This window comes from Periplaneta americana, chromosome 7 (assembly GCF_040183065.1).
Source record: "Periplaneta americana isolate PAMFEO1 chromosome 7, P.americana_PAMFEO1_priV1, whole genome shotgun sequence".
Taxonomy (NCBI): Eukaryota; Metazoa; Arthropoda; class Insecta; order Blattodea; family Blattidae; genus Periplaneta; species Periplaneta americana.
Window position 1 is genome coordinate 14,186,711 of NC_091123.1, and position 22,753 is coordinate 14,209,463.

The window sequence follows — 22,753 nt, forward strand, 5'->3', positions numbered from 1 at the left end:
GATTGTTTAATATTAAGATTTATTGAATAGTAATCATTACAGTGTCTGTATAAAGACACTTCTGCCATCTAGCATGCATCTAGCGTAATATTTGTAATGTTGAGATGGTACAATAATACATTTGAAGACAGTTGTATTTTCGTAAGTCAATTAATATTTTATTGTATTGGAGTACTTCGTTACTTCTAATCTTTATATACTTTCTTCTAATCGTCTAATAGTCAATTAAATCCCACTCGAGTTTTGATTTTCTCTAGATAAATCAAAACGTCTAGTGAGATTACTGTTGATAATGCATTAGTTTGTTTCCTCGCGATTCTAGTTGTTGCGTGGCACGGTCGGGTCCGAGTAGTAACGAAGTTAGATCCGAGGTGAGGGATTGTAACGCTGTTAGCGTCTGCAAACCAACCCGTGCATTTTATTATTGCGCGAGCTCAACTCTTCTGGAGCAGGTGTCCTGTGAAAGAGACCACTGTGACGAATGCATGCAGATGTAGAGGGACAGATGGGTGGGAGGGATTATACAGACGTTTGTGGGTATGAAAGTAGGTGATGTAAAGTAGGTAGATAGACAGGCAGATAGGTAGATAGACAGACAGATAGGCAGATAGACATATAGGCAGACAGGCAGATAGATAGATAGGCAGACAGGCAGATGGATAGATAGGCAGATAGACGTATAGGCAGACAGGCAGATAGACAGACATATAGGCACGCATTTAGGCAGATAGACAGTTTGGCAGATAGACAGACATATAGGCACGCATTTAGGCAGATAGACGTATAGGCAGACAGGCAGATGGATACATAGGCAGACAGGTAGATAGATAGATAGGCAGGTAGACAGATATATAGGCACGCATTTAGGCAGATAGACAGACAGTTTGGCAGATAGACAGACACATAGGCACGCATTTAGGCAGATAGACAGATAGGCAGATAGACGTATAGGCAGACAGGCAGATGGATAGATAGGCAAACAGGCAGATAGACAGACATATAGGCACGCATTTAGGCAGATAGACAGACAGTTTGGCAGATAGACAGGCATATAGGCACGCATTTAGGCAGATAGACGTATAGGCAGACAGGCAGATGGATACACAGGTAGATAGATAGATAGATAGATAGATAGATAGATAGATAGATAGATAGATAGATAGATAGATAGATAGATAGATAGATAGATAGATAGATAGATAGATAGATAGATAGATAGATAGATAGATAGATAGATAGATAGATAGATAGATAGATAGATAGATAGATAGATAGATAGATAGATAGATAGATAGATAGATAGATAGATAGATAGATAGATAGATAGATAGATAGATAGATAGATAGATAGATAGATAGATAGATAGATAGATAGATAGATAGATAGATAGATAGATAGATAGATAGATAGATAGATAGATAGATAGATAGATAGATAGATAGATAGATAGATAGATAGATAGATAGATAGATAGATAGATAGATAGATAGATAGATAGATAGATAGATAGATAGATAGATAGATAGATAGATAGATAGATAGATAGATAGATAGATAGATAGATAGATAGATAGATAGATAGATAGATAGATAGATAGATAGATAGATAGATAGATAGATAGATAGATAGATAGATAGATAGATAGATAGATAGATAGATAGATAGATAGATAGATAGATAGATAGACAGACATAAAGGCAAGCATTTAGGCAGATAGACAGATAGGCAGATAGACAGACATATAGGCACACATTTAGGCAGATAGACAGATAGGCAGATAGACGTATAGGCAGACAGGTAGATAGATAGACAGATAGGCAGATAGACAGACATATAGGCAGGCATTTAGACAGGTAGACAGACAGTTTGGCAGATAGACAGACATATAGGCACGCATTTAGGCAGATAGACAGACATATAGGCAGGCATTTAGGCAGATAGACAGATAGGCAGATAGACAGACATATAGGCAGGCATTTAGGCAGATAGACAGATAGATAGGCAGATATAGGCCTATAGACATGTAGGTAGATAGATATACAGAGAAATAGGAAGATAGACATACAGACAAATAAAAAAAAACAGATAGATAGGCATATAGACAGACCAATAGGCAGATAGTCAGATAGACAGGCATATAGACGGATAGACAGACAGTTATATAGATAGATAGTCAGATAGATAGACATATAGGCAGATAGATAAAAAGGCAAACAAATAGACAGACATATATGCAGATAGAAAAACAGATAAGTTGTTATACAGATATATAGGCAGATAGACAGACAGATAGACAGACAAAAAGACATATAGATAGGCAGATAGACAAATAGATAGACAGATAGATAGACAAACACAGTGGCAGACAGACAAAGAGATAGGGAGGTAGACAAATAAATAGACAGATAGGCAAATAGGCAGATAGATAGTCAGATAGGCAGGTAGGTAGTTATATGAATGGATCGATGGATGTTTGAGTGAGTAGGTGGATATGCAGGTAGGTAGATAAGTAGAGAGGTAGGTAGAGATATAAAGAAATAAGTAGATAGGTAGGTAGATAATAGGTAGACACACAGACAAATGGTTGGGTAGATGAATCGATGGATGGATTGATTGGTAGATGGGCGGATGAGTTCAGATAGATAATTAGAGAGGTAGGTAGGTAGGTGGATAGAGAGTTAAAGAAATAGATAGATAGATAGATAGATAGACAGACAGACAGACAGACAGACAGACAGACAGACAGACAGACAGACAGACAGACAGATAGATAGATAGATAGATAGATAGATAGATAGATAGATAGATAGATAGATAGATAGATAGATAGATAGATAGATAGATAGATAGATAGATAGATAGATAGATAGATAGATAGATAGATAGATAGATAGATAGATAGATAGATAGATAGATAGATAGATAGATAGATAGATAGATAGATAGATAGATAGATAGAGTCAATGGGTAGTTGGATAGTTGCGTAGCTGAATCGATGTATGGATTAATGGATTGGTAGGTAGGTATGAGTAGTTAAACAGGTGGTACATTTTCATACATACATACATACATGCATACATAGATGACAGGTAGTTAGGGGTAGGTAGTTTGGTGTATAGGCCTACGGATGGACTGATTCACGCAAGAGTAGCTGTTGTAAGGAAGTGAACCCGGCTCTCTGCGCAGTGGGCAGTCCGAAGTGTGAACGCCGGACCAACTTACGGATGCTCTCTGTTGCAGGTGACGATGGGCGCTGCACTGCAATGGAACCGCCTCCTCGTCCAGGTCAGTATCGCCGCACACTCATATCAGGATTTCAATTACTCAAATGGGATTTACAGCAGAGTCCCGTCCTACGCATGTGTTCTCTAAGTGCCCCTCAAAAGCGCGCTGTTAATTAAACGGCCTGCAACGGTAATCAGTTTAGGAAGCTTACTTACAATCCATTTTGGTTGTATTCATTATACAGTATCGAACAATGGTGCCGCCTGAGGCCCAGTGAATCGCGTCCGTACATAAAACCAGCACAGTCTCCTTGTCTAGCCCTAGAGTTTGTCTTAAGACTCAGTCCTAACGGAACAGTGCACTCTATACTTAAATCCAGCACTTAACTATTCTGTTATTACTTATTACCAGAGACGAAGTTTAGACATTATGAGTCATTAAAATAGGCAGGCAAAAGGACATCATAAATAGCTAAAATAAGCAGGCAAAACGGCATTATAAATAGCTAAAATAGGCAGCCAAAAAGGCATTATAAATAGCTAAAATAGGCAGGCAAAGAGGCATTATAAATAGCTAAAATAGGCAGGCAAAAAGGCATTATAAATAGCTAAAATAGGCAGGCAAATAGGCATTATAAATAGCTAAAATAGGCAGGCAAAAAGGCATTATAAATAGCTAAATTAGGCAGGCAAAACGGCATTATAAATAGCTAAAATAGGCAGCCAAAAAGGCATTATAAATAGCTAAAATAGGCAGGCAAAACGGCATTATAAATAGCTAAAATAGGCAGCCAAAAAGGCATTATAAATAGCTAAAATAGGCAGGCAAAAAGGCATTATAAATAGCTAAAATAGGCACGCAAAAAGGCATCATAAATAGCTAAAATAGGCAGCCAAAAAGGCATTATAAATAGCTAAAATAGGCACGCAAAAAGGCATCATAAATAGCTAAAATAGGCAGCCAAAAAGGCATTATAAATAGCTAAAATAGGCAGGCAAAACGGCATTATAAATAGCTAAAATAGGCAGCCAAAAAGGCATTATAAATAGCTAAAATAGGCAGGCAAAAAGGCATCATAAATAGCTAAAATAGGCACGCAAAAAGGCATTATAAATAGCTAAAATAGGCAGCCAAAAAGGCATTATAAATAGCTAAAATAGACAGGCAAATAGGCATTATAAATAGCTAAAATAGGCAGGCAAAACGGCATTATAAATAGCTAAAATAGGCAGCCAAAAAGGCATTATAAATAGCTAAAATAGGCAGGCAAATAGGCATTATAAATAGCTAAAATAGGCAGCCAAAAAGGCATTATAAATAGCTAAAATAGGCAGGCAAAAAGGCATTATAAGTAGCTAAAATAGGCAGGCAAAAAGGCATTATAAATAGCTAAAATATGCAGGCAAATAGGCATTATAAATAGCTAAAATAGGCACGCAAAAGGCATCATAAATAGCTAAAATAGGCAGCCAAAAAGGCATTATAAGTAGCTAAAATAGGCAGGCAAAAAGGCATTATAAATAGCTAAAATAGGCAGGCAAAAAGGCATCATAAATAGCTAAAATAGGCAGCCAAAAAGGCATCATAAATAGCTAAAATACGCAGCCAAAAAGGCATTATAAGTAGCTAAAATAGGCAGGCAAAAAGGCATTATAAATAGCTAAAATAGGCAGGCAAAAAGGCATCATAAATAGCTAAAATAGGCAGGCAAAAAGGCATCATAAATAGCTAAAATAGGCAGCCAAAAAGGCATCATAAATAGCTAAAATAGGCAGCCAAAAAGGCATTATAAGTAGCTAAAATAGGCAGGCAAAAAGGCATCATAAATAGCTAAAATAGGCAGCCAAAAAGGCATCATAAATAGCTAAAATACGCAGCCAAAAAGGCATTATAAATAGCTAAAATAGGCAGGCAAAAAGGCATTATAAATAGCTAAAATAGGCAGGCAAAAAGGCATTATAAATAGCTAAAATAGGCAGGCAAAAAGGCATTATAAATAGCTAAAATAGGCAGGCAAAAAAGGCATTATAAATTGCTAAAATAGGCAGGCAAAAAGGCATCATAAATAGCTAAAATAGGCAAGCAAAAATGCATTATAAATAGCTAAAATAGGCAGGCAAAAACACATTATAAATAGCTAAAATAGGCAAGCAAAAAGGCATCATAAATATCTAAAATAGGCAGGCAAAAGGCATCATAAATAGCTAAAATAGACAGTCAAAAAGGCATCATAAATAGCTAAAATAGGCAGGCAAAAAGGCATCATAAATAGCTAAAATAGACAGGCAAAAAGGCATCATAAATAGCTAAAATAGGCAGGCAAAAAGGCATCATAAATAGCTAAAATAAGCAGGCAAAAAGGCATCATAAATAGCTAAAATAGACAGGCAAAAAGGCATCATAAATAGCTAAAATAGGCGTCAAAGAGTCAGTATAAATAGCTAAAATACGCAATAAAAGACAATTACAAAAACCTTGCACTAGACCACAACCTTGCACTTTCCACAAATGGATTTCGGAAGCAAGAAAAGCTTTACATAATTCGGATGCAAAGATTTTCCACTCGATGTTGCAATTACAGTTGGAAGCAAAGAAATCTTCTTCCCATTAGCCTTGGAAAGTGCATTTTTGTGTTTGGTTGTACTGATATGTTGCGATATGAAATATTTCTTTTCGTAGTTCGCTGACTGCTCACATATTTTCATGTAAGTACTTTGCCGTCAGTACAAAATAAGTCGGATCCAAAAGTATTATAGTCGCTACGCTGTTATTCCCGGCGTGACTCCTCCTCTTTGCTTACGTCTTAGGAAGTGAAGGCTCTATAAAGTCTAGGTAGGTAGTATCGTTCGCCATTTTTGTTCTTTCGTTGCCGAGCTACCATACGAGGAATCTATTTGCCACACCGTTAAACATTATCATGTCGTAGCTCCTATGATAATAAATCAAACGCACTGTAATTCAGAAAATAATTGAGCGGCAAATAACATCTTCGTGTGCTTTCTGCGAACGCCAACGAAAGAGCCAAAATGGCAGGCGATTACATTAAGTATTATCGAACCTTAAGAAATGAATAACGTCTTCATCAGCGAATCACAAGACGCACACGTTTAAATGTAGCCGACCTGCAACGCGATTGGCTGCCGGAAATTAGAGCGACGGGACTATAGCTACAACAACGTCGCAATGAAAACTGAAAGAAAAATAACGTTAGACCCGCACTCATTGTTGCCTTGTCAAATAAACATAAGCGATAATTAAAACGCTTACTGTTATACATTTTTGCACGGCAGCACTCATTGTTGCAAAGAGAATATGAACTTACTGAAAGATAATAACATACATTCGATTAAGTCAATTTCATTGCAGCGGTTATAGAAATAAATTAAAATATACCTGTAGGCAATTTTTAATAACAGATTAATAAATGATAGATAAATAATCAAATAAAGGCAAAAAAAGCATTTATTTTGTAAATTAGGCATTTATATTTAAAAAAAGGCAGAAAATGGCAACATAAAACTGTGATGTTTCAATCACAAAGGTATAATTCGTACAGATTTACTTTCAAAATGAAGATGGATTTAACACATTTAAAAAGGCATTCTGCCAAATTTCCGGTCTCTGATTAGCCTATTACCATCTGTTACACAAGTAGTATTAGTAAAACTCAGTTATGGGACTTACTACAATTAAACGTAATGTGGGGCTTTCATAAATTGTGCATTGCTTCAGAAAGGTTACTACTTTATTCATACGTGATGAAATAGAATGCGTAACAACGATACGCTCACATACATACTTAAGTGCCTGAAGTACAGTAAATTGATTGCATTAGAAGTGCCAGAGTTAAATTCTAGCGCTATCCCAACTTAACTGTCAGCTGAATATAATTGGATGTATTCATGAGGAAAATGGGAACAGAAACGTAACGGATGTGATATCCTATATGTACCGGACCTCACAGAAAACAATTTGCTAAACTGTTGAATAGCTCACGATAAATTAAAAATGTTAAGGGAGATGCACTATCACCTTTACTTTTTAACTTCGCTCTAGAATATGCCATTAGGAAAGTTCAGGATAACAGAGAGGGTTTGGAATTGAACGGGTTACATCAGCTTCTTGTCTATGCGGCTGACGTGAATATGTTAGAGAAAATCCACAAAAGATTAGGGAAAACGCGGAAATTCTAGTTGAATCAAGTAAATCCCAAAAAGACAAAGTATATGATTATGTCTCGTGACCAGAATATTATACGAAATGGAACTATAAAAATTAGAGATTTATCCTTCGAAGAGATGGAAAAATTCCAATAACTTGGAGCAACAGTAAAAAATATAAATGACACTCGGGAGGAAATTAAACGCAGAATAATTATGGGAAATGCGTGTTATTATTCTGTTGAGAAGCTTTTGTCATATAGTCTTCTGTCAAAATATCTGAAAGTTAGAATTTATAAAACAGTTATATTACCAGTTGTTCTGTATGGTTGTGAAACTTGGACCCTCACTTTGAGAGAGGAGCAGAGACTAAGGGTGTTTGAGAATAAGGTTCTTAGGAAAATATTTGGGGCTAAGAGGGACGAAGTTACAGGAGAATGGAGAAAGTTACACAACGCAGAGCTGCACGCATTGTATACTTCACCTGACATAATTAGGAACATAAAATCCAGACGTTTGAGATGGGCAGAACATGTAGGACGTATGGGCGAATTCAGAAATGCATATAGAGTGTTAGTTGGGAGGCTGGAGGGAAAAAGACCTTTGGGGAGGCCGAGACGTAGGTGGGAAGATAATATTAAAATGGATTTGAGGGATGTGGGATATGATGATAGGGACTCGATTAATCCTGCTCAGGATAGGGACCAATGGCGTTATGTGAGGGCGGCAATGAACCTCCGGGTTCCTTAAAAGCCAGTAGTAAGTAAGTAAGTAAGTAAGTAAGTAAGTAAGTAAGTAAGTAAGAGAAAGAAAAACAAAACTATATTGAATGTATTAGTGATGAAAATGAGAACAGAAATGTAACGGATAAAGATATCCTATATGTAACGGGCTTCAGAGAAAACAATTTGCTAGACTTGAATAATTTTAAAGGAAAAATTGTTTCCTACCCGGGTATCGATCCCGGAGCTTTTGGCTGACCGCACCAACGCTCTACCGACTGAGCTACCCAGGAACTTCTCCCGACACCGTCTCCATTTTTCTCTTTCTATCCACATACTTCGAGTAGGCTGACAAGATGTCAGAAACCCACATCGAGTGCACACAAACTCTTTGTGTCTTAAAATTGTGGTTTTCTGTTAACGTACCTAAAGTAACGTACATATTATGCAAATCTAGCTTTCAGGTAAAGCTCCCTGTGTAATAGACTTGGATAATTTCAAGGGAAAAATTGTTCCGGGGCCGGGTATTGTATAAAGAAGATTAAATTTATAACTTTACGTAAAAGAATATTAAACAAATCGCTAATACTAGGCTATATTACGATACAAGTTTGGGAAGTGGTTTTTACAAACTCAAGGAAAAGTTTGAAAAACGAGGGAAGCGAGTTTTTCAGTTTCCGAGATTTTGTAATGCACTTCACAAACATGATTTTAGGCTACAACATTTTTTGCACGGTCATATTTTCAAAATTGCAAGTACAACATATTTTGCATGAAAATTTAGAGCAATATTATTCCAAAGCCTTCGCAAAACTGCACTGTAATGGTAACTAAGTAACAATAAGTGCTCTGTAATGGGTCTATTTCAGTATAGTTTTATGTTATGAAAGTATGGTTTCCCTAGCAACAAGTTTCTGTATAGAAATTCTAACATTCAAGGCCTAACAAACAGTAGCTGTAAATACAGCAAAAAACGCGATCGTGCAAAAAATATATTTGGAGAGAGTTGGCACTTCGTGTTATTTCTTAAATAAAGACGAATTCATTATTTTCTTCTGAAAAGGTTTATATTTTATGTGCATCATTTCCACATGAATTGACTCGTAGACTGTAAATAATACCATACAATTGTTTAGGAGAAATCTCTGTGCACATAAAGGCAATCAACATACCGAAGAGAATTTCTTTCCGTGTCAGTGATGTTGAAAACAGTATAAAACATTTCCGATCCATTTCTGCAGCGTGGCTATATTTTCTCTTTGTACTTGGAATAATATCGAAGCAAAGAATAAATCATGGATGTCAATTGATAAAATCACACAATATAGAAGTAGACTAATGAAATTTATTTAAAAGTGAGACAATTGCACACTAAGGCCCAAGGAATCATTTTGTAATAATATTTACAAAAGAGTTGTAATAAAATATAGAAGTTGGAGTGATTAATGAAATCTGTGCTTGAACCCAATGAATCATTCCTTGTTTGTTGCCATTTCTTTTTGTCTTATTTCCTTTCCTCTATCTTTCACTTTATTTTCCCTTCTATTTATCCTTTCCCTGGGATTGACTTTTTTTTCATGTATTGTTCTTCTTGTCCTCTGTTATACCCACTTCAATTTAACTTGTTCTCGTTCCATAATAATAATAATAATAATAATAATAATAATAATAATAATAATAATAATAATAATAATAAACATCAAGGATTGTTTCTGGATCCGCTCCGACTCAAAACTTGCACCAATGAGTTATCGATTTGATGATGATGATGATGATAATAATAATAATAATAATAATAATAATAATAATAATAATAATAATAATAATAATAGTAAACATCAAGGATTGTTTCTGGATCCGCTCCGACTCAAAACTTGCACCAATGAATTATCGACTTGATGATGATGATGATGATGATAATAATAATAATAATAATAATAATAATAATAATAATAATAATAAACATCAAGGATTGTTTCTGGATCCGCTCCGACTCAAAACTTGCACCAATGAGTTATCGATTTGATAATGATAATAATAATAATAATAATTTATAAAACAGTTATATTACCGGTTGTTCTGTATGGTTGTGAAACTTGGACTCTCACTCTGAGAGAGGAACATAGGTTCAGGGTGTTTGAGAATAAGGTGCTTAGGAAAATATTTGGGGCTAAGCGGGATGAAGTTACAGGAGAATGGAGAAAGTTACACAACACAGAACTGCACGCATTGTATTCTTCACCTGACATAATTAGGAACATTAAATCCAGACGTTTGAGATGGGCAGGGCATGTAGCACGTATGGGCGAATCCAGAAATGCATATAGAGTGTTAGTTGGGAGACCGGAGGGAAAAAGACCTTTAGGGAGGCCGAGACGTAGATGGGAGGATAATATTAAAATGGATTTGAGGGAGGTGGGATATGATGATAGAGACTGGATTAATCTTGCACAGGATAGGGACCGCTGGCGGGCTTATGTGAGGGCGGCGATGAACCTTCGGGTTCCTTAAAAGCCATTTGTAAGTAAGTAAGTAAGTAAATAATAATAATAATAATAATAATAATAATAATAATAATAATAACAATAATAATAGATTTTCATTTTTTGTGTTTATTTCTTCCTACTTTTTCATTGCTTTGTTCATTCACTTGTTCTTTTTCATTTTTGTTGCCTTCCTTTTTTCAATTTCCCTCCTGTTTCTTCTCCATTTTCCTTTAAATGTTACTTCGTTTTTCTGTTTCATTACTTTATACTCGTATTTCTATATGTGTAATTCAGTTTTTTTTTTTACTCTTTTTGTGCTTCATTCAATTTTTCAACTTTTGGTCGTTCCTTCATTGCTCATTTTTCCTCTTATTTTTAATCTCTTTTGCCTCTCTCTTTTACTTTGTCGTAGACTTTCTTTGTTTTTATATTCCTATGTCTTTGATATTTTCTTCTGTCTTTATTTGCTTATTTAAGTTATTATTTATATGCTGCTGTTTTCTCTTATTCTGTCGTAACTTGCTGCTTTTGTTTGTCTTTTCTTTCATTGATTCATGCTTCTGTTTCCTTTCTTCTTCTTACCTATCTTCGTTCTTCTTTTATCCTACTCGTCCGTCTTTATCTCACTCATTTATTATTCATTCCTGCATTCTTACGTCCTATTCGATTGTTTGCTTTGTCCCTTTCTTTTTTCCTTCTCGCGTCTTTTGTTCCTTCTGTCTCTCTTTTGTTTTCTATCTGTTTCTTTCTCTGCCATATGATTGATGGTTGCTATGACAGCAGCTGTCCCGCTTTGGCGGTGATTGATCCTCGCTTTTCTCTTGTTTGCTTGCGATGTTACGCAACTTTTGAGGTGGCAGGTAAGAACCAGTAATTGGATTGACCTTTCTGATTGATCTCGCTGCCTCTACGTCACTGCGCCCATCTCCCAACTCTTAAGTGCTCCCAGTAAGCTCGCAACTTCGATCCCCGCGAGATTGAATGATCGTTAATAGTAACTTACCGTTTGTCAGTTTTTTTGGTGTGTTTTTTTCTCTACCTCGTAGCTATGGATGAACATCTTCCTCCTATTAAGCACTGTATACTTAGGCTTTATTAGTCGGGCCCAGTTTTATTACTTTGACAGGAACTGATGTATCACTGATTTTTTATCATGATTTATGAATTACCTGTTATGCTTCTCAATAATTTCAACCTCATATATTTTGGAAATACATAAAATAAAACTACTGTAAAAATTATGTCAGAAGTCGATACAATAATTGGCTGTATTGCTATACATACATTGTAACAGAGTTGAGGAAAAGTTAGAAAAGATGAGACGAAATCGAGTTTTTTTCTATTTCCGAGATACTGTTACGCACAAGACACATGTGTATTGTATACTATTTTTTACACGATCATATTTTTAGAACTGAAAGTAGGCCTACTGTATAATTTTCTCCATACTTTTGGCATTGAAAATATAGAGTAAATTTATTTTATCTATGACCTGAAATAATAGTAATATACGTTACAAGAGCGGTATGTTGACGTTTTCATGGTCGAGGAAAAGATTGAAAAAGCGAAACTTAGTTGAGCTTTTTTAATTTCCGAGAACATGAAAACAAACATACCGCTCGTGTATCGTACATTATTTTGTGCGAAGATCGTTAATTACATACCTGAAAGACGAATTTCTAATTAGTTGCAATGAAATCTCCATCTTGGTTTCTGTTTAATGACGCCAACTTCGGAAAACCAAAATATCTTTCTTCAACATTGTTGCTATAAAATGTTTTCTGTGTTTACTATACTCCAACAGGCCGTGATATATGTCTGTTTTTTTCCCCAGTCTATAAATGCGAACTTAAAACAAACGGTAAGGTTATGTAATGATTTATTTTTCATTTTAATATTTTAACAATATTATTTATATAACATATTGCAGTAATAACATCGGCATCTGGAATCTTGTTGATTTTTTCACGGTTTCCTTAATGTTACTTGTATCAGGAATGCAATAAGTTTCGTGGAGTAGTAGACTTTACTTAATTTTTGCAAATATTTAAAAACAATAATTAACATTGTAATTTAGGTGAAATTGCAGTGGTAAGTTTCCAATTTATAATTATTACTATGTTAAACGTCTCTAAAAATAATATGTTAAAAGCTTAAAGCAGTAAAATGAATGTCGCGCTTAAGCGGTAAGAAGAGGGAAATTGTTATGTGTGTTACGTTGGGAATACTGGATGTGGTATTTCACACTTACCGCGTATTGGTTCTGTGCGGAAAACAAGCAAATACGCACGATCTCGCACAAATAATGTTTTTATTAATAGCAGTGAATTATTTAAAAAATCACTCTCTCCATGACAACCAATACATTAGCGAATCCATACATTCATTTATAACTTTTCCACAAACAAGACATTACAAAGAAAAGGCCTACGATTTAAAATTAAATTTAGATACAAATAATGGATAAAATATTGTATAACACAAGAGAATAAACAGATTTTATGAGCTCGTGGCCTCACGCCTACATGCCGAAGCAGAGGTGGACGATCATCCAACCAGAATGGAGGTATCGTGTGGTTAGCACGATGATCTCCCAGCCGTTATAGCTGCCTTTCGTAACCGGATTTCATTACCTATCGTAGCTCTCCAAATTCATTATGACGCTGGGTGGACATCGTCCCATACACTGGCCGAAATTTCATTAGAAAATTTATTCCTTCCCCATGAGGACTCGAACCAGCGCGAATTCCGTAACGCGAGTCCTAAGCAGGATGCCTTAGACCACGATACGCTGTACAGACATTACACAAAAATAGTAACTGATTTGCAGGACATAAAACGCACTGCATTTATCAATAGATAACAGTTGAGAGTAGATAACCATGACAACCGTAATAGGATGAAACTTGAGAGTTGTTCCTTCATTTAATAGTATTACATCTCTAACGTGTTTTGTTACAATTTTGTCTAATGATTTAAAACCCCACCATGATTTTGCGGGCACTCTATTTTTGTTTCACATTTTGCTTCTGTTACGTAACTTTTTCTTTAGAATATTTTTACCTGCTATAAACTTTCGGTCTGGCATTATGAAAGTCTCCCCTGTTAGTTTGTGTTTCCAGTTGCCTTCTTTATACTCTATTCAATACTCCAAGTTTCAGAAACCGTATAAAAGCACTGCTGTGAACGTTACTATACAAGACTTTTAGTTGAATATAGTTTCTTGCCGTGTTTTACTGAAATGTCTAAAGTTTATTTTGAAAGCCTTGTCGGCTAAATCACAGCCCAAGTCATTTAAATCGTTGACTTGCTATACAACTCTTTATTCGCCTGATTTGACACGGTAATCACCCACCGCACTTTTCAAATTAATCCTGCAATTAGAAGCAATTCTGTTCTTCGCAGAATTCCCACCTCCTCACTACAGGAACTTGGTGGTTCAATGGTGGAGAAAATGTCACGGATTTAATGAAGATTATGCGAATCTACAGATCATTAAAAAGAAAAATTTGCATCACCAAAGGACAGAATTTTTACATTAAATGCTTTATACGTTTCACAACAATTTACTCCTTCTACTATTACAATATTGTTGACTATAATATATTTTCTTCAATTATCGCTTAAAGTAATGTTTGCCAATAGGCGGCCCACGAGCCATTTTTGACCCACAAAGGAAAATTAATAAATATAAAAAGTCAGATGATGTAGATACTCGAAATAAGATTGTTTCGAAAAAACACGATGGTAAGTGCAAATCTTCGATAATTTTCCAAATAAATTTTATTGACACAAATGACTTGGCGGGGATTTTAACACCCTGTACTTCAGCAGAAGCAAAACAGTGTTATCTGATTGCCCAAAGTAGCTCACAATTTGTAATTTATTATATTGCTGTTTTTATGCAAAATATTGAATGGGCCTTAATTTTCTAAATTGAAGAAACTTACGTTGTGCGTTTTGTCGGTAAGTGAATTTCATTCGTAAGAAAAAGACTAAACGACAAAAAACGGGATTAATTCTCTGTATATTGATTTTTCCTATGTACCTTGACAACGAAACCGACGATTGTTAGAAGAGAATCGAAGACTCATAAAGTAATAATAATAATAATAATAATAATAATAATAATAATAATAATAATAATAATAATAATTTTGTCGGAGTTTTCCATAATTCATTAGTTTATGTCGTACTCACCGAGCATAGCGTAGCTTTGCCGATTGCTCTACTATGTCGTACAGGTGGTAGTCCTGTAGCTGGAAGTTGATAATATCATAGATGAGAAGTGATTAAAGGATAATGAAGATTGAAAAGGAGTTGAAATTGGTACTATTCCGACATTCACTTGCAGACTTATGAAACCACGAAAAACCAAAATCAGGACAGCCTGCATCCGTGATCGAACTTCGGGCCTCCCGAATGAAAGGAGTGAATAACAACCATTACACTACCATGCTCTGTATAATAATAATAATAATAATAATAATAATAATAATAATAATAATAATAATAATAATAATAATAATAAGGAAAAGGCCAAGGTAGCCCCCTACAAATATACGCCATGTAGACGTTTGGTGGGTGTAGAGGTAGAGCTCCATGCTTTCTTCACCTCGGCACTAGAATGAGATGGTGTATTCGGCAGAGCACTTCGCCTGGTTTTATCCCCGGGAAAGACCTGGTACTCATTTTGATAAAGGGCTGAGTGAACTTCAGGGTCATTCTGGAAGCGTTTCCTCGTTGTCATCCGGAATTAAACCCTGGACCTTCAATTCCATAGCTAGTTGCTCTACCAATTGATCAACCCTCTCGAAAATAATAGCAATAATAATAGTGATGATGATAATTTTGGGCATATTTATAGCCTGGTAGTATTATGCATACTTTAAGAAAGCAGTGTAATGATTGGAACATTAGAATATTCTTATCTTACTGCAATTACGGATACTATTCAGTGTCAATAAGATGATGATTTGGCGATAATTGAGCAATATTCGCGAAAGAATAACACGGAAGCAGCAATACCTAAGACTTCGTCTAGGCCAGCTGGATGGTTTTGCATTGTGGTACTTTCAACTTGGACTTTCTGCTGCAGACGTTGCTGCTGGCACTACTGTGCGCGCCCTGTAGGGCGCAGGAAGCTTCGCCGTCGTACGACCAATGCAGCCATCCCTTTCACAGCTTCTTGTGCAACTCCGCTCCTCGTCCGAGAACGGTGACTCCTGTGGGAGCAGCATCTTTCAACGTCAAGCAGGTGGCGAGTCCCCCTGTTGCCGCCCCGTCTTTCGGAGTGAAGACCGTCGCGGCGCCTCCAGACCCTCCAAAACAGAAACCCGCGGAAGGAACAGCCGAGGAGCCATCTACTGTCAACTGTCAGCAGCACGAGACAGTCGTGAAGGCACCATCCACGCCCAAGACTGTGGTGATCGTGGGCGAAAGCTCGTTCGCCAGAGAGTCAAAACTCCCTCCTGAACCATATTTACCTCCGTATGAGTCTCCCGCACCGTCATTCCAACAACCTGTTAATCTTTTTCCTCCAATTGAAGCACCAAGATCGCCTGATAAACCGTTGCCGTCAGCGACATTTGTAGACGTAGTAAAAGTTGCTCCTCAAACCAAGAGCACCAGTCCACCACTCAACATTATCCCTCGCTTCCAGCCGCTAGAAGGACAAGCTGCTAATTCTCCGGTAAGAACTGCGCCTCAAGAAGACGACAATTGCAAGCATGCCTTTCATAGCTTCTTATGCAACCCTTCAAGTGGTCGCAAAACTCCAAAACCTTCCCCAACTTCACCACTTAGAGGAGATAGCTCATTTGTAAGCTCTTCCAAAGTACCACCGCCATCACCACCTGTTCCACTGCCAAGTAACACGAATTTTGTGGCAGCGAAACCATTTGAGTACAGACCGACTTCTACCACACCAAAACCTTTCACCACTACAAGGCCGCCTATGCCAGTACCAGAGCAATCGATACTGACTGGAGCAGCGCAGACATCTGTGGAAGTGACAGCTTTGAACCAGAAGCAAGAACCCAGTATCTGCAAAGATGCCTTCCATAGCTTCTTGTGTCAGCCTGTGCAGACATCTCGTAGGAGACAGAAATATGGGGAAAGATATCAAAGTGGGAGTGCACAAACGTCCCCACCTCCCTCTCCTCTGAGGGGTGAAAGCTCGTTCGTTCAACAGTCAAGAATATTACCTAATTTTAATCAACCAGCTAGCACAGCCAAACCTTTCAATCCTTTTCCAAGTTTCATTCAACCCAGCACCACAGTCAAACCATTTAATTCTTTTCCAAGATTTAATCAACCCGTCACCACAGTAAAACCAGCAAGTCATTTTCCAAGTTTCAACCAGCCTTTTACCACAAAAAAGCCAGCAAATGTTTTTCCCAGTTTCAACCAACCTACCACAACACAGAAACCCTTAGTGACACCAGCTGCCACATCCATCAGTATTCGCACGGAGCCACCTTGCATTCATACAAAACCTCCATTGAGCTCAACATACAAACCGCCAGTATTTATCTTCAACACAACACCACAAAATATAATTTCCAGAGCAGACAGCAGCTTCAACCAACCGTCCAGATTGCCGTTCCCGATATCAACAACTGCAAAACCTCCAGCATTCCGAAAACCAGACTTACCAGTAGGAGCTGCACAAACTCCGGATGTGACAATAGTGAGACCAGAACACAGCCACGATCACGATCATGGGCATGATCATCACGGAATCGATATCTGCAAAGATCCTTTCCACAGCTTTCTGTGTACACCAGTTGTACCTTCCAAAAGAAAGCGGCCTACGGGCGACCTCCCTGCCAAGTTCAAGAATCAGAATTCACCGAGTCTCTCAGGCGCCAGTTCTTTCAACCAACCAACGAAGGTACATTTTGATGACGTCAGTAGTAGGACCACACGACCGCCTCCACCAACAATACCACCTAGAACTACAACAACAACACCAAAGAGCGTGCCTCCCAGAAAGGAACCATGCATCCACAAGCAAAACGACATTCAACCACAGGCAGCCCAAACTAATCCAGTGAAAATTATACCCCAGGCTGCTCAACAAGTTCAGTTCAAAACCGAAGACCCTTGCAAACATTCGTTCCACTCCTTCTTGTGCAACAAAAAGGAAACCATAAAACCCCTGTCAACTACAGTAGCGCCTTTCCAGTTAAGAGGTGACAGTTCTTTCCAAAGTGCTACTAAAGTTCCTCCACCTTCAAAACTTATAGCTCAAAGCACACAAAATCAACCTTCAAACCAAGGTTATGTATATCCGAAGCCTTCAGAAAATCAGCCGACAATTTCAACGACCCAGCACCCAGGGTATGTGTACAATAAGCCGTCCAAACCCTTGCAGTACCCTATTGCAGCCGGCAGTTCAACAGATCCGAGGAAGACGGCCTCTCCCAGCACGCTAATTGCACAAGGCGCGCAAAACGTACCTTCAACTGGCTACGTCTACAATAAACCGGACAATCCTCTGCAGTTCACCACGACAACCATTCGAACTACGGTAGGGGATGTTTCTGGTGAGGGTTCAGGATCATCGCAGGGGTATAACTATCCTCGTCCCCCACCTGGACAACAATTCACAACTCCCCAATCTGGGTACAAGTACACGGCACCGCCAAGACCTCTGCAAAATCCATTCCTGCCGTCACTAGTAGGTGCGGGCTCTAACAACGACCTCAGGATAACGCCACCGAGGGGTGGAGATGAGGCGGTCACACCCTGTGAGCACACGAGAACAACCCCGAGGTCGCTACCGTCACCGGCTGAATTCGTGAGAGGACCAACAGGACAGGCCAGTGTGAGGGCAGCGTCCAACGAAGTACCTGACAAGTGTAACCACCCTTTCCTGGGATACGTCTGCAAGAGGTCCAGTGACAGTCATGTTAATAAGAACAAATGAAGTACTCTTGTGTTCAAGGAACGAGAATGTGCACTCAATAAATTTTATTTTGTGAATATTTGTATATAATTTTATTCAAACATTGATTCTTTCATCACCTTTAGGAATCCCTGTCTGCAGTCACAATAGCGAGTTACTGGAGCACAACTGATCTTGCAACGGTTATAATGGATCATGTATGAATATTTTAAGGTTCTAGACATAACTTATAGATACATAATTTTGCTTAGCTCACTATTAAATACTATTGAATTTATGGTACATATAAGATAAAGGTTGGTAATATTGTGATACTAATATTATTATAATAGTTCTTTTTGAGATTTTTTTTTTTTTTTTACTGAGCGAGATGAAGATCGGTTTTTTGCACAAACTTGTCCACGAACATTCCCTTAATACGTTGACGCAAAAAACCGATCTTCATCTCGCTCAGTAAAATTGTAAAAAATTCTCAAAAAGTACTATCATAATATTATTACCCTAGTATCACAATTTACCAACCTTTACCCTAACTCAAAAACAAATTATGTTACATAGTTGAAATTTTTTTGTCGACTTTCAGAAACGAGGTACAATACATTGATACCAGATGACTATTATCATATTGATGAAAGAATTTGATTTTTTAAAATAGAAATTACGGATTTTACGAGCAATTAGACTAATTTTTGATAATAAAATAATTTTTTTACAAATAATTGATTAAATGGCGAACCTACTCGTGTTAATTATGTAAGCATGTGTGTCTTACAGCTTTTTCGGTGCTACTTGACACCAGTTGAGTGGAAGAGAAGGCCTTATGGCCTTAACTCTGCCAGCGAAAATAAAACATTATTATTATTATTATTATTATTATTATTATTATTATTGTTATTATTATTATTATTATTATTATTATTATTATTATCCTCAGAGCTTTCTGTTTTCAAAGATTATGGTATTAAGAACTATGAATGAAAGAATCAATCCCCTTACATTATTTGTTTTTTTATATTTGTGCATTGGTACATATAAGTGCAAATATAATATTTTCACGTAGTATGTAATAGTGAGCAAAAAAATAACTGTGAACCAAAAACGTACTAAAGTATTCCTAAATGAGAAAGCTGTAAATATTACATCAAATTACGCTTGCAACATTTTGTCCATTTACAGTCAATTCTGAAAACGGATTGCGTTGTTGTTTAGTCAGCTGTCCGAAGACAGTCTGAACCTCACAAGTAATACCAGTAAGACAACTTATGAGGAAACTAGGCCAGGAGATAAAGGAGTAGAGTAGCCAGTTCCTTTACCCCTTCTGTTATTTGGCGACTCTCTTCACCCACGCACTCTGTCCTATGTTTAAATGAAAACATGTTGCTGACGTGGGAGCCACAAATGCCTATGGATACATGTGATCCCCAGCTGTATAAACTTGATTGACGCTCCCTTTTATTGTAATCCAAAAGGTTTAGCTATTATCCACCGAACATAGTTGTGTGGAGACCGCAAATCGATGTTCGAGCACATCAGTTCTCTGACAAATGTATAAATTGCTGTCATAAATGTGACACATTAACATTTATTATTTTAACATAGCGTTTCCCAAAATGTGGGTCGCGATCCCGAGGGGGGTCGTGTAAGGGGTTGAGAGGGATCGAGAGATGATTTACAAAATAAGTCAAAAAGTTTCTTATTAACATTTATTTTGTATTTAGAAACATAAACATAAACAACATTGAACATAAGAATAAAACATGTGTCAGTTGTTATAAAGGAAAAAATTATTAATGCGATTAATGTGCCTGTTTTTCAGAAGTAGCTTCTCAAATCTAGACTAAGCATTAAGGCCCATTCACAATGAAAATTAAACATAACCTTAACATAAACACAGAAGTTTGCGCCCAGGCTACCAAATGGGATCATTCACAATGATTCACGTAAGGGTTGACATAAACATTACCGTAATACGTTAACATGAAAGTTTGCAAACTCCAAACTTTCATGCTTATGCTTACGTGATTTGCAAACAGAACACAATCGTGGAGCGCTGAAGTATATGACAGAGGATGAAGAAATGGCGTCGTTGTTATGTTTCCATGGTTACCAAGTATGTTTGAGGTTATATTTATGTTCCCATCGTGAATGATGGTATGACTTCTTGATTTTACCGTAACGTTTATATTCTTAAGTTAACCCTTACGTTATGTTTAATTTTCATTGTGAATGAGCCTTATCTTACACACAGTGATATCATTTTAAAATTCAAGGAAATGTCTCAATTTTGTTTTGATGGTGAACATAGACGAAAACCTTATTTTACATAAATAGAAGGTTGCAAATATTAGAAAAAAAACTGCGTATATTTGCAAGCTCAAATTATTCTTGCATTCTTTTGATCCAAAATCGGTCTGCACTCTGTGAAAAAAAAAAAAAAAAAAAAAAGTATAATTTTTAACATTCCATTTTTAGGTACATATTTAAATAAGATTTTCCTTCATAGTTTCTGGAATTCCAACCAGTTGAACGCAACTGCCTAAAAACGGGTTCATTTTTGTGATAGTCATAATATTGTTTTGAGTTTCTTTCTGAATGCACTAAAAAAGTCATCAAGTGTGCCCAATTTACTCAGGGTTTCCTGAAGCTCGTCACTAAAGTTATATTCTCAACTGAAACAGTTCTGTCGACTCACTAATTTAATCCCTTAATAGTTAACTATGCATAATAACATCACAACAAAACTTATCTTGTAGTAATGACGCCAGTGAGTGGCCACATCCGCCTCGTGATCTTGTTACAGCAAGGATGACTTCTCCCTCGTTCCAGCGTCCTGTGCGTCTTCTCTCGGAGTCTTGAAATGCGAAGTGTACACAAAATTGCTTCTAGTGTCAGATGCAAATAGTAATTACGAAAATCTCCAGGGTTTCGGTACCAAAATTATGTAGGGAATGCAAAGAGAGAAGACATGTCGTCGTACTCACTAAAAAACTGCTTTATTGTTGAATTCGCCATTGCTACAACAAACAATTGAACATGTTACACCACAGTCTAGTACAATACAGTCACGAAGCTTGAGTTGTTGAGGGTACTAGGAACAATAGACTGTGCCGGCACTATTTCGCATCTCTGATGAGGCGATAGTAGCGATCCTAGTGGTTAGCAACTATCTATGGATGCATATTCCCTACGTATTGAGCTTCGTGACTGTATATACTATACTGTGGTTACACTTTAAACATAGTTCAATAGGGTGGTCATAGATGGCAGGGGTGTCTTTAATCTGCCACAAGCTCTTTAATACACTGGAATGAAACAGATGTATTTTTGTCAAATGATATTGACCAGAAATCAAGTTTCTTTGTAAACAAGTTAATTTCATCTCTGGCTGTTATCATTTTAACCTCTTGGCCTTGCAAACTATTATTCAAAACGCATTCAGTGCATTTTAAGCTTCTTTTCTTCCAAAACAACGCCAATTTTATCGATTTTATAAGGCTTTGTATTTTTAGAATGGGGTTTAGTACCGGTACGGCGGGGAGGGGGGGTCACAAAAGAAAGTCTCGCCCAAAACTGGATCGCGCCTTCAGAAAGTTTTGAAACCACCACTCCCATTTATTGATAATTAGGCTACGTCCTTGGCTTAGTGCCAAATATAACATCCCTCTCTTCAATTGGTCAGTGACAGGTTTATTTTTTGGTGCTCGGAGTTCTTTACCAAAATTTACATATAATTTTTTAAAACAATTATCAATATCATCTTTTGAATTTCAAAAAATCATCTCGCAAATTCTTAAAGATTCCCTGCAGATTATACAATTTCATTTATACCACTCAGAAGGCCTTAATTAAGGATATGCTAATTTTAAATAAAATCTTTTATTTATAAGTATAATTTTAAAGTCATCTTCTAAGATTTTATTTTATAATTGATAATCAGTGGTGCTTAATTATTACATTTTATTTTTATAACAATACTCATATTTAATTAATTATATTTTTATTTGGTATTAATTTCGGGATCCTAGTGGTCATCCTTAATTAAGGCCGGGCGATTTATTTCTCTCTCTCTTAGAAGGAAAATCCAGTTTGTCACAATTATGCTCAATTAATGGGAAAGTAGACTTTTGTCTTCTAGTACGATATTCATGTCGATTAGATTTATGTTTTATTTGATTTGTCACAGTTAACCCTTAAAAATTGGCAGAGCTTAATTTCTTACACTATTTTATTGAACCTTGTCGGACCG

At 36.8% G+C, this 22,753-nt stretch overlaps 1 protein-coding gene across 3 annotated transcripts in view; it reads left to right on the top strand.

Annotated features, from left to right (window-relative positions):
* The window catches only part of LOC138702930 (proteoglycan 4-like), a 215,966-nt gene extending 197,382 nt beyond the window's left edge, over nt 1-18,584 (top strand). For all 3 annotated transcript variants that reach the window (XM_069830337.1, XM_069830338.1, XM_069830339.1), the window contains exons 2-3: nt 3,243-3,287; nt 15,694-18,584. In XM_069830337.1, coding sequence (XP_069686438.1) covers nt 3,243-3,287; nt 15,694-18,528 — 2,880 coding nt within the window. In that variant the 3' untranslated portion in view covers nt 18,529-18,584. The remainder of the gene's footprint in view (nt 1-3,242; nt 3,288-15,693) is intronic.
* Nucleotides 18,585-22,753: the final 4,169 nt, after the last annotated feature.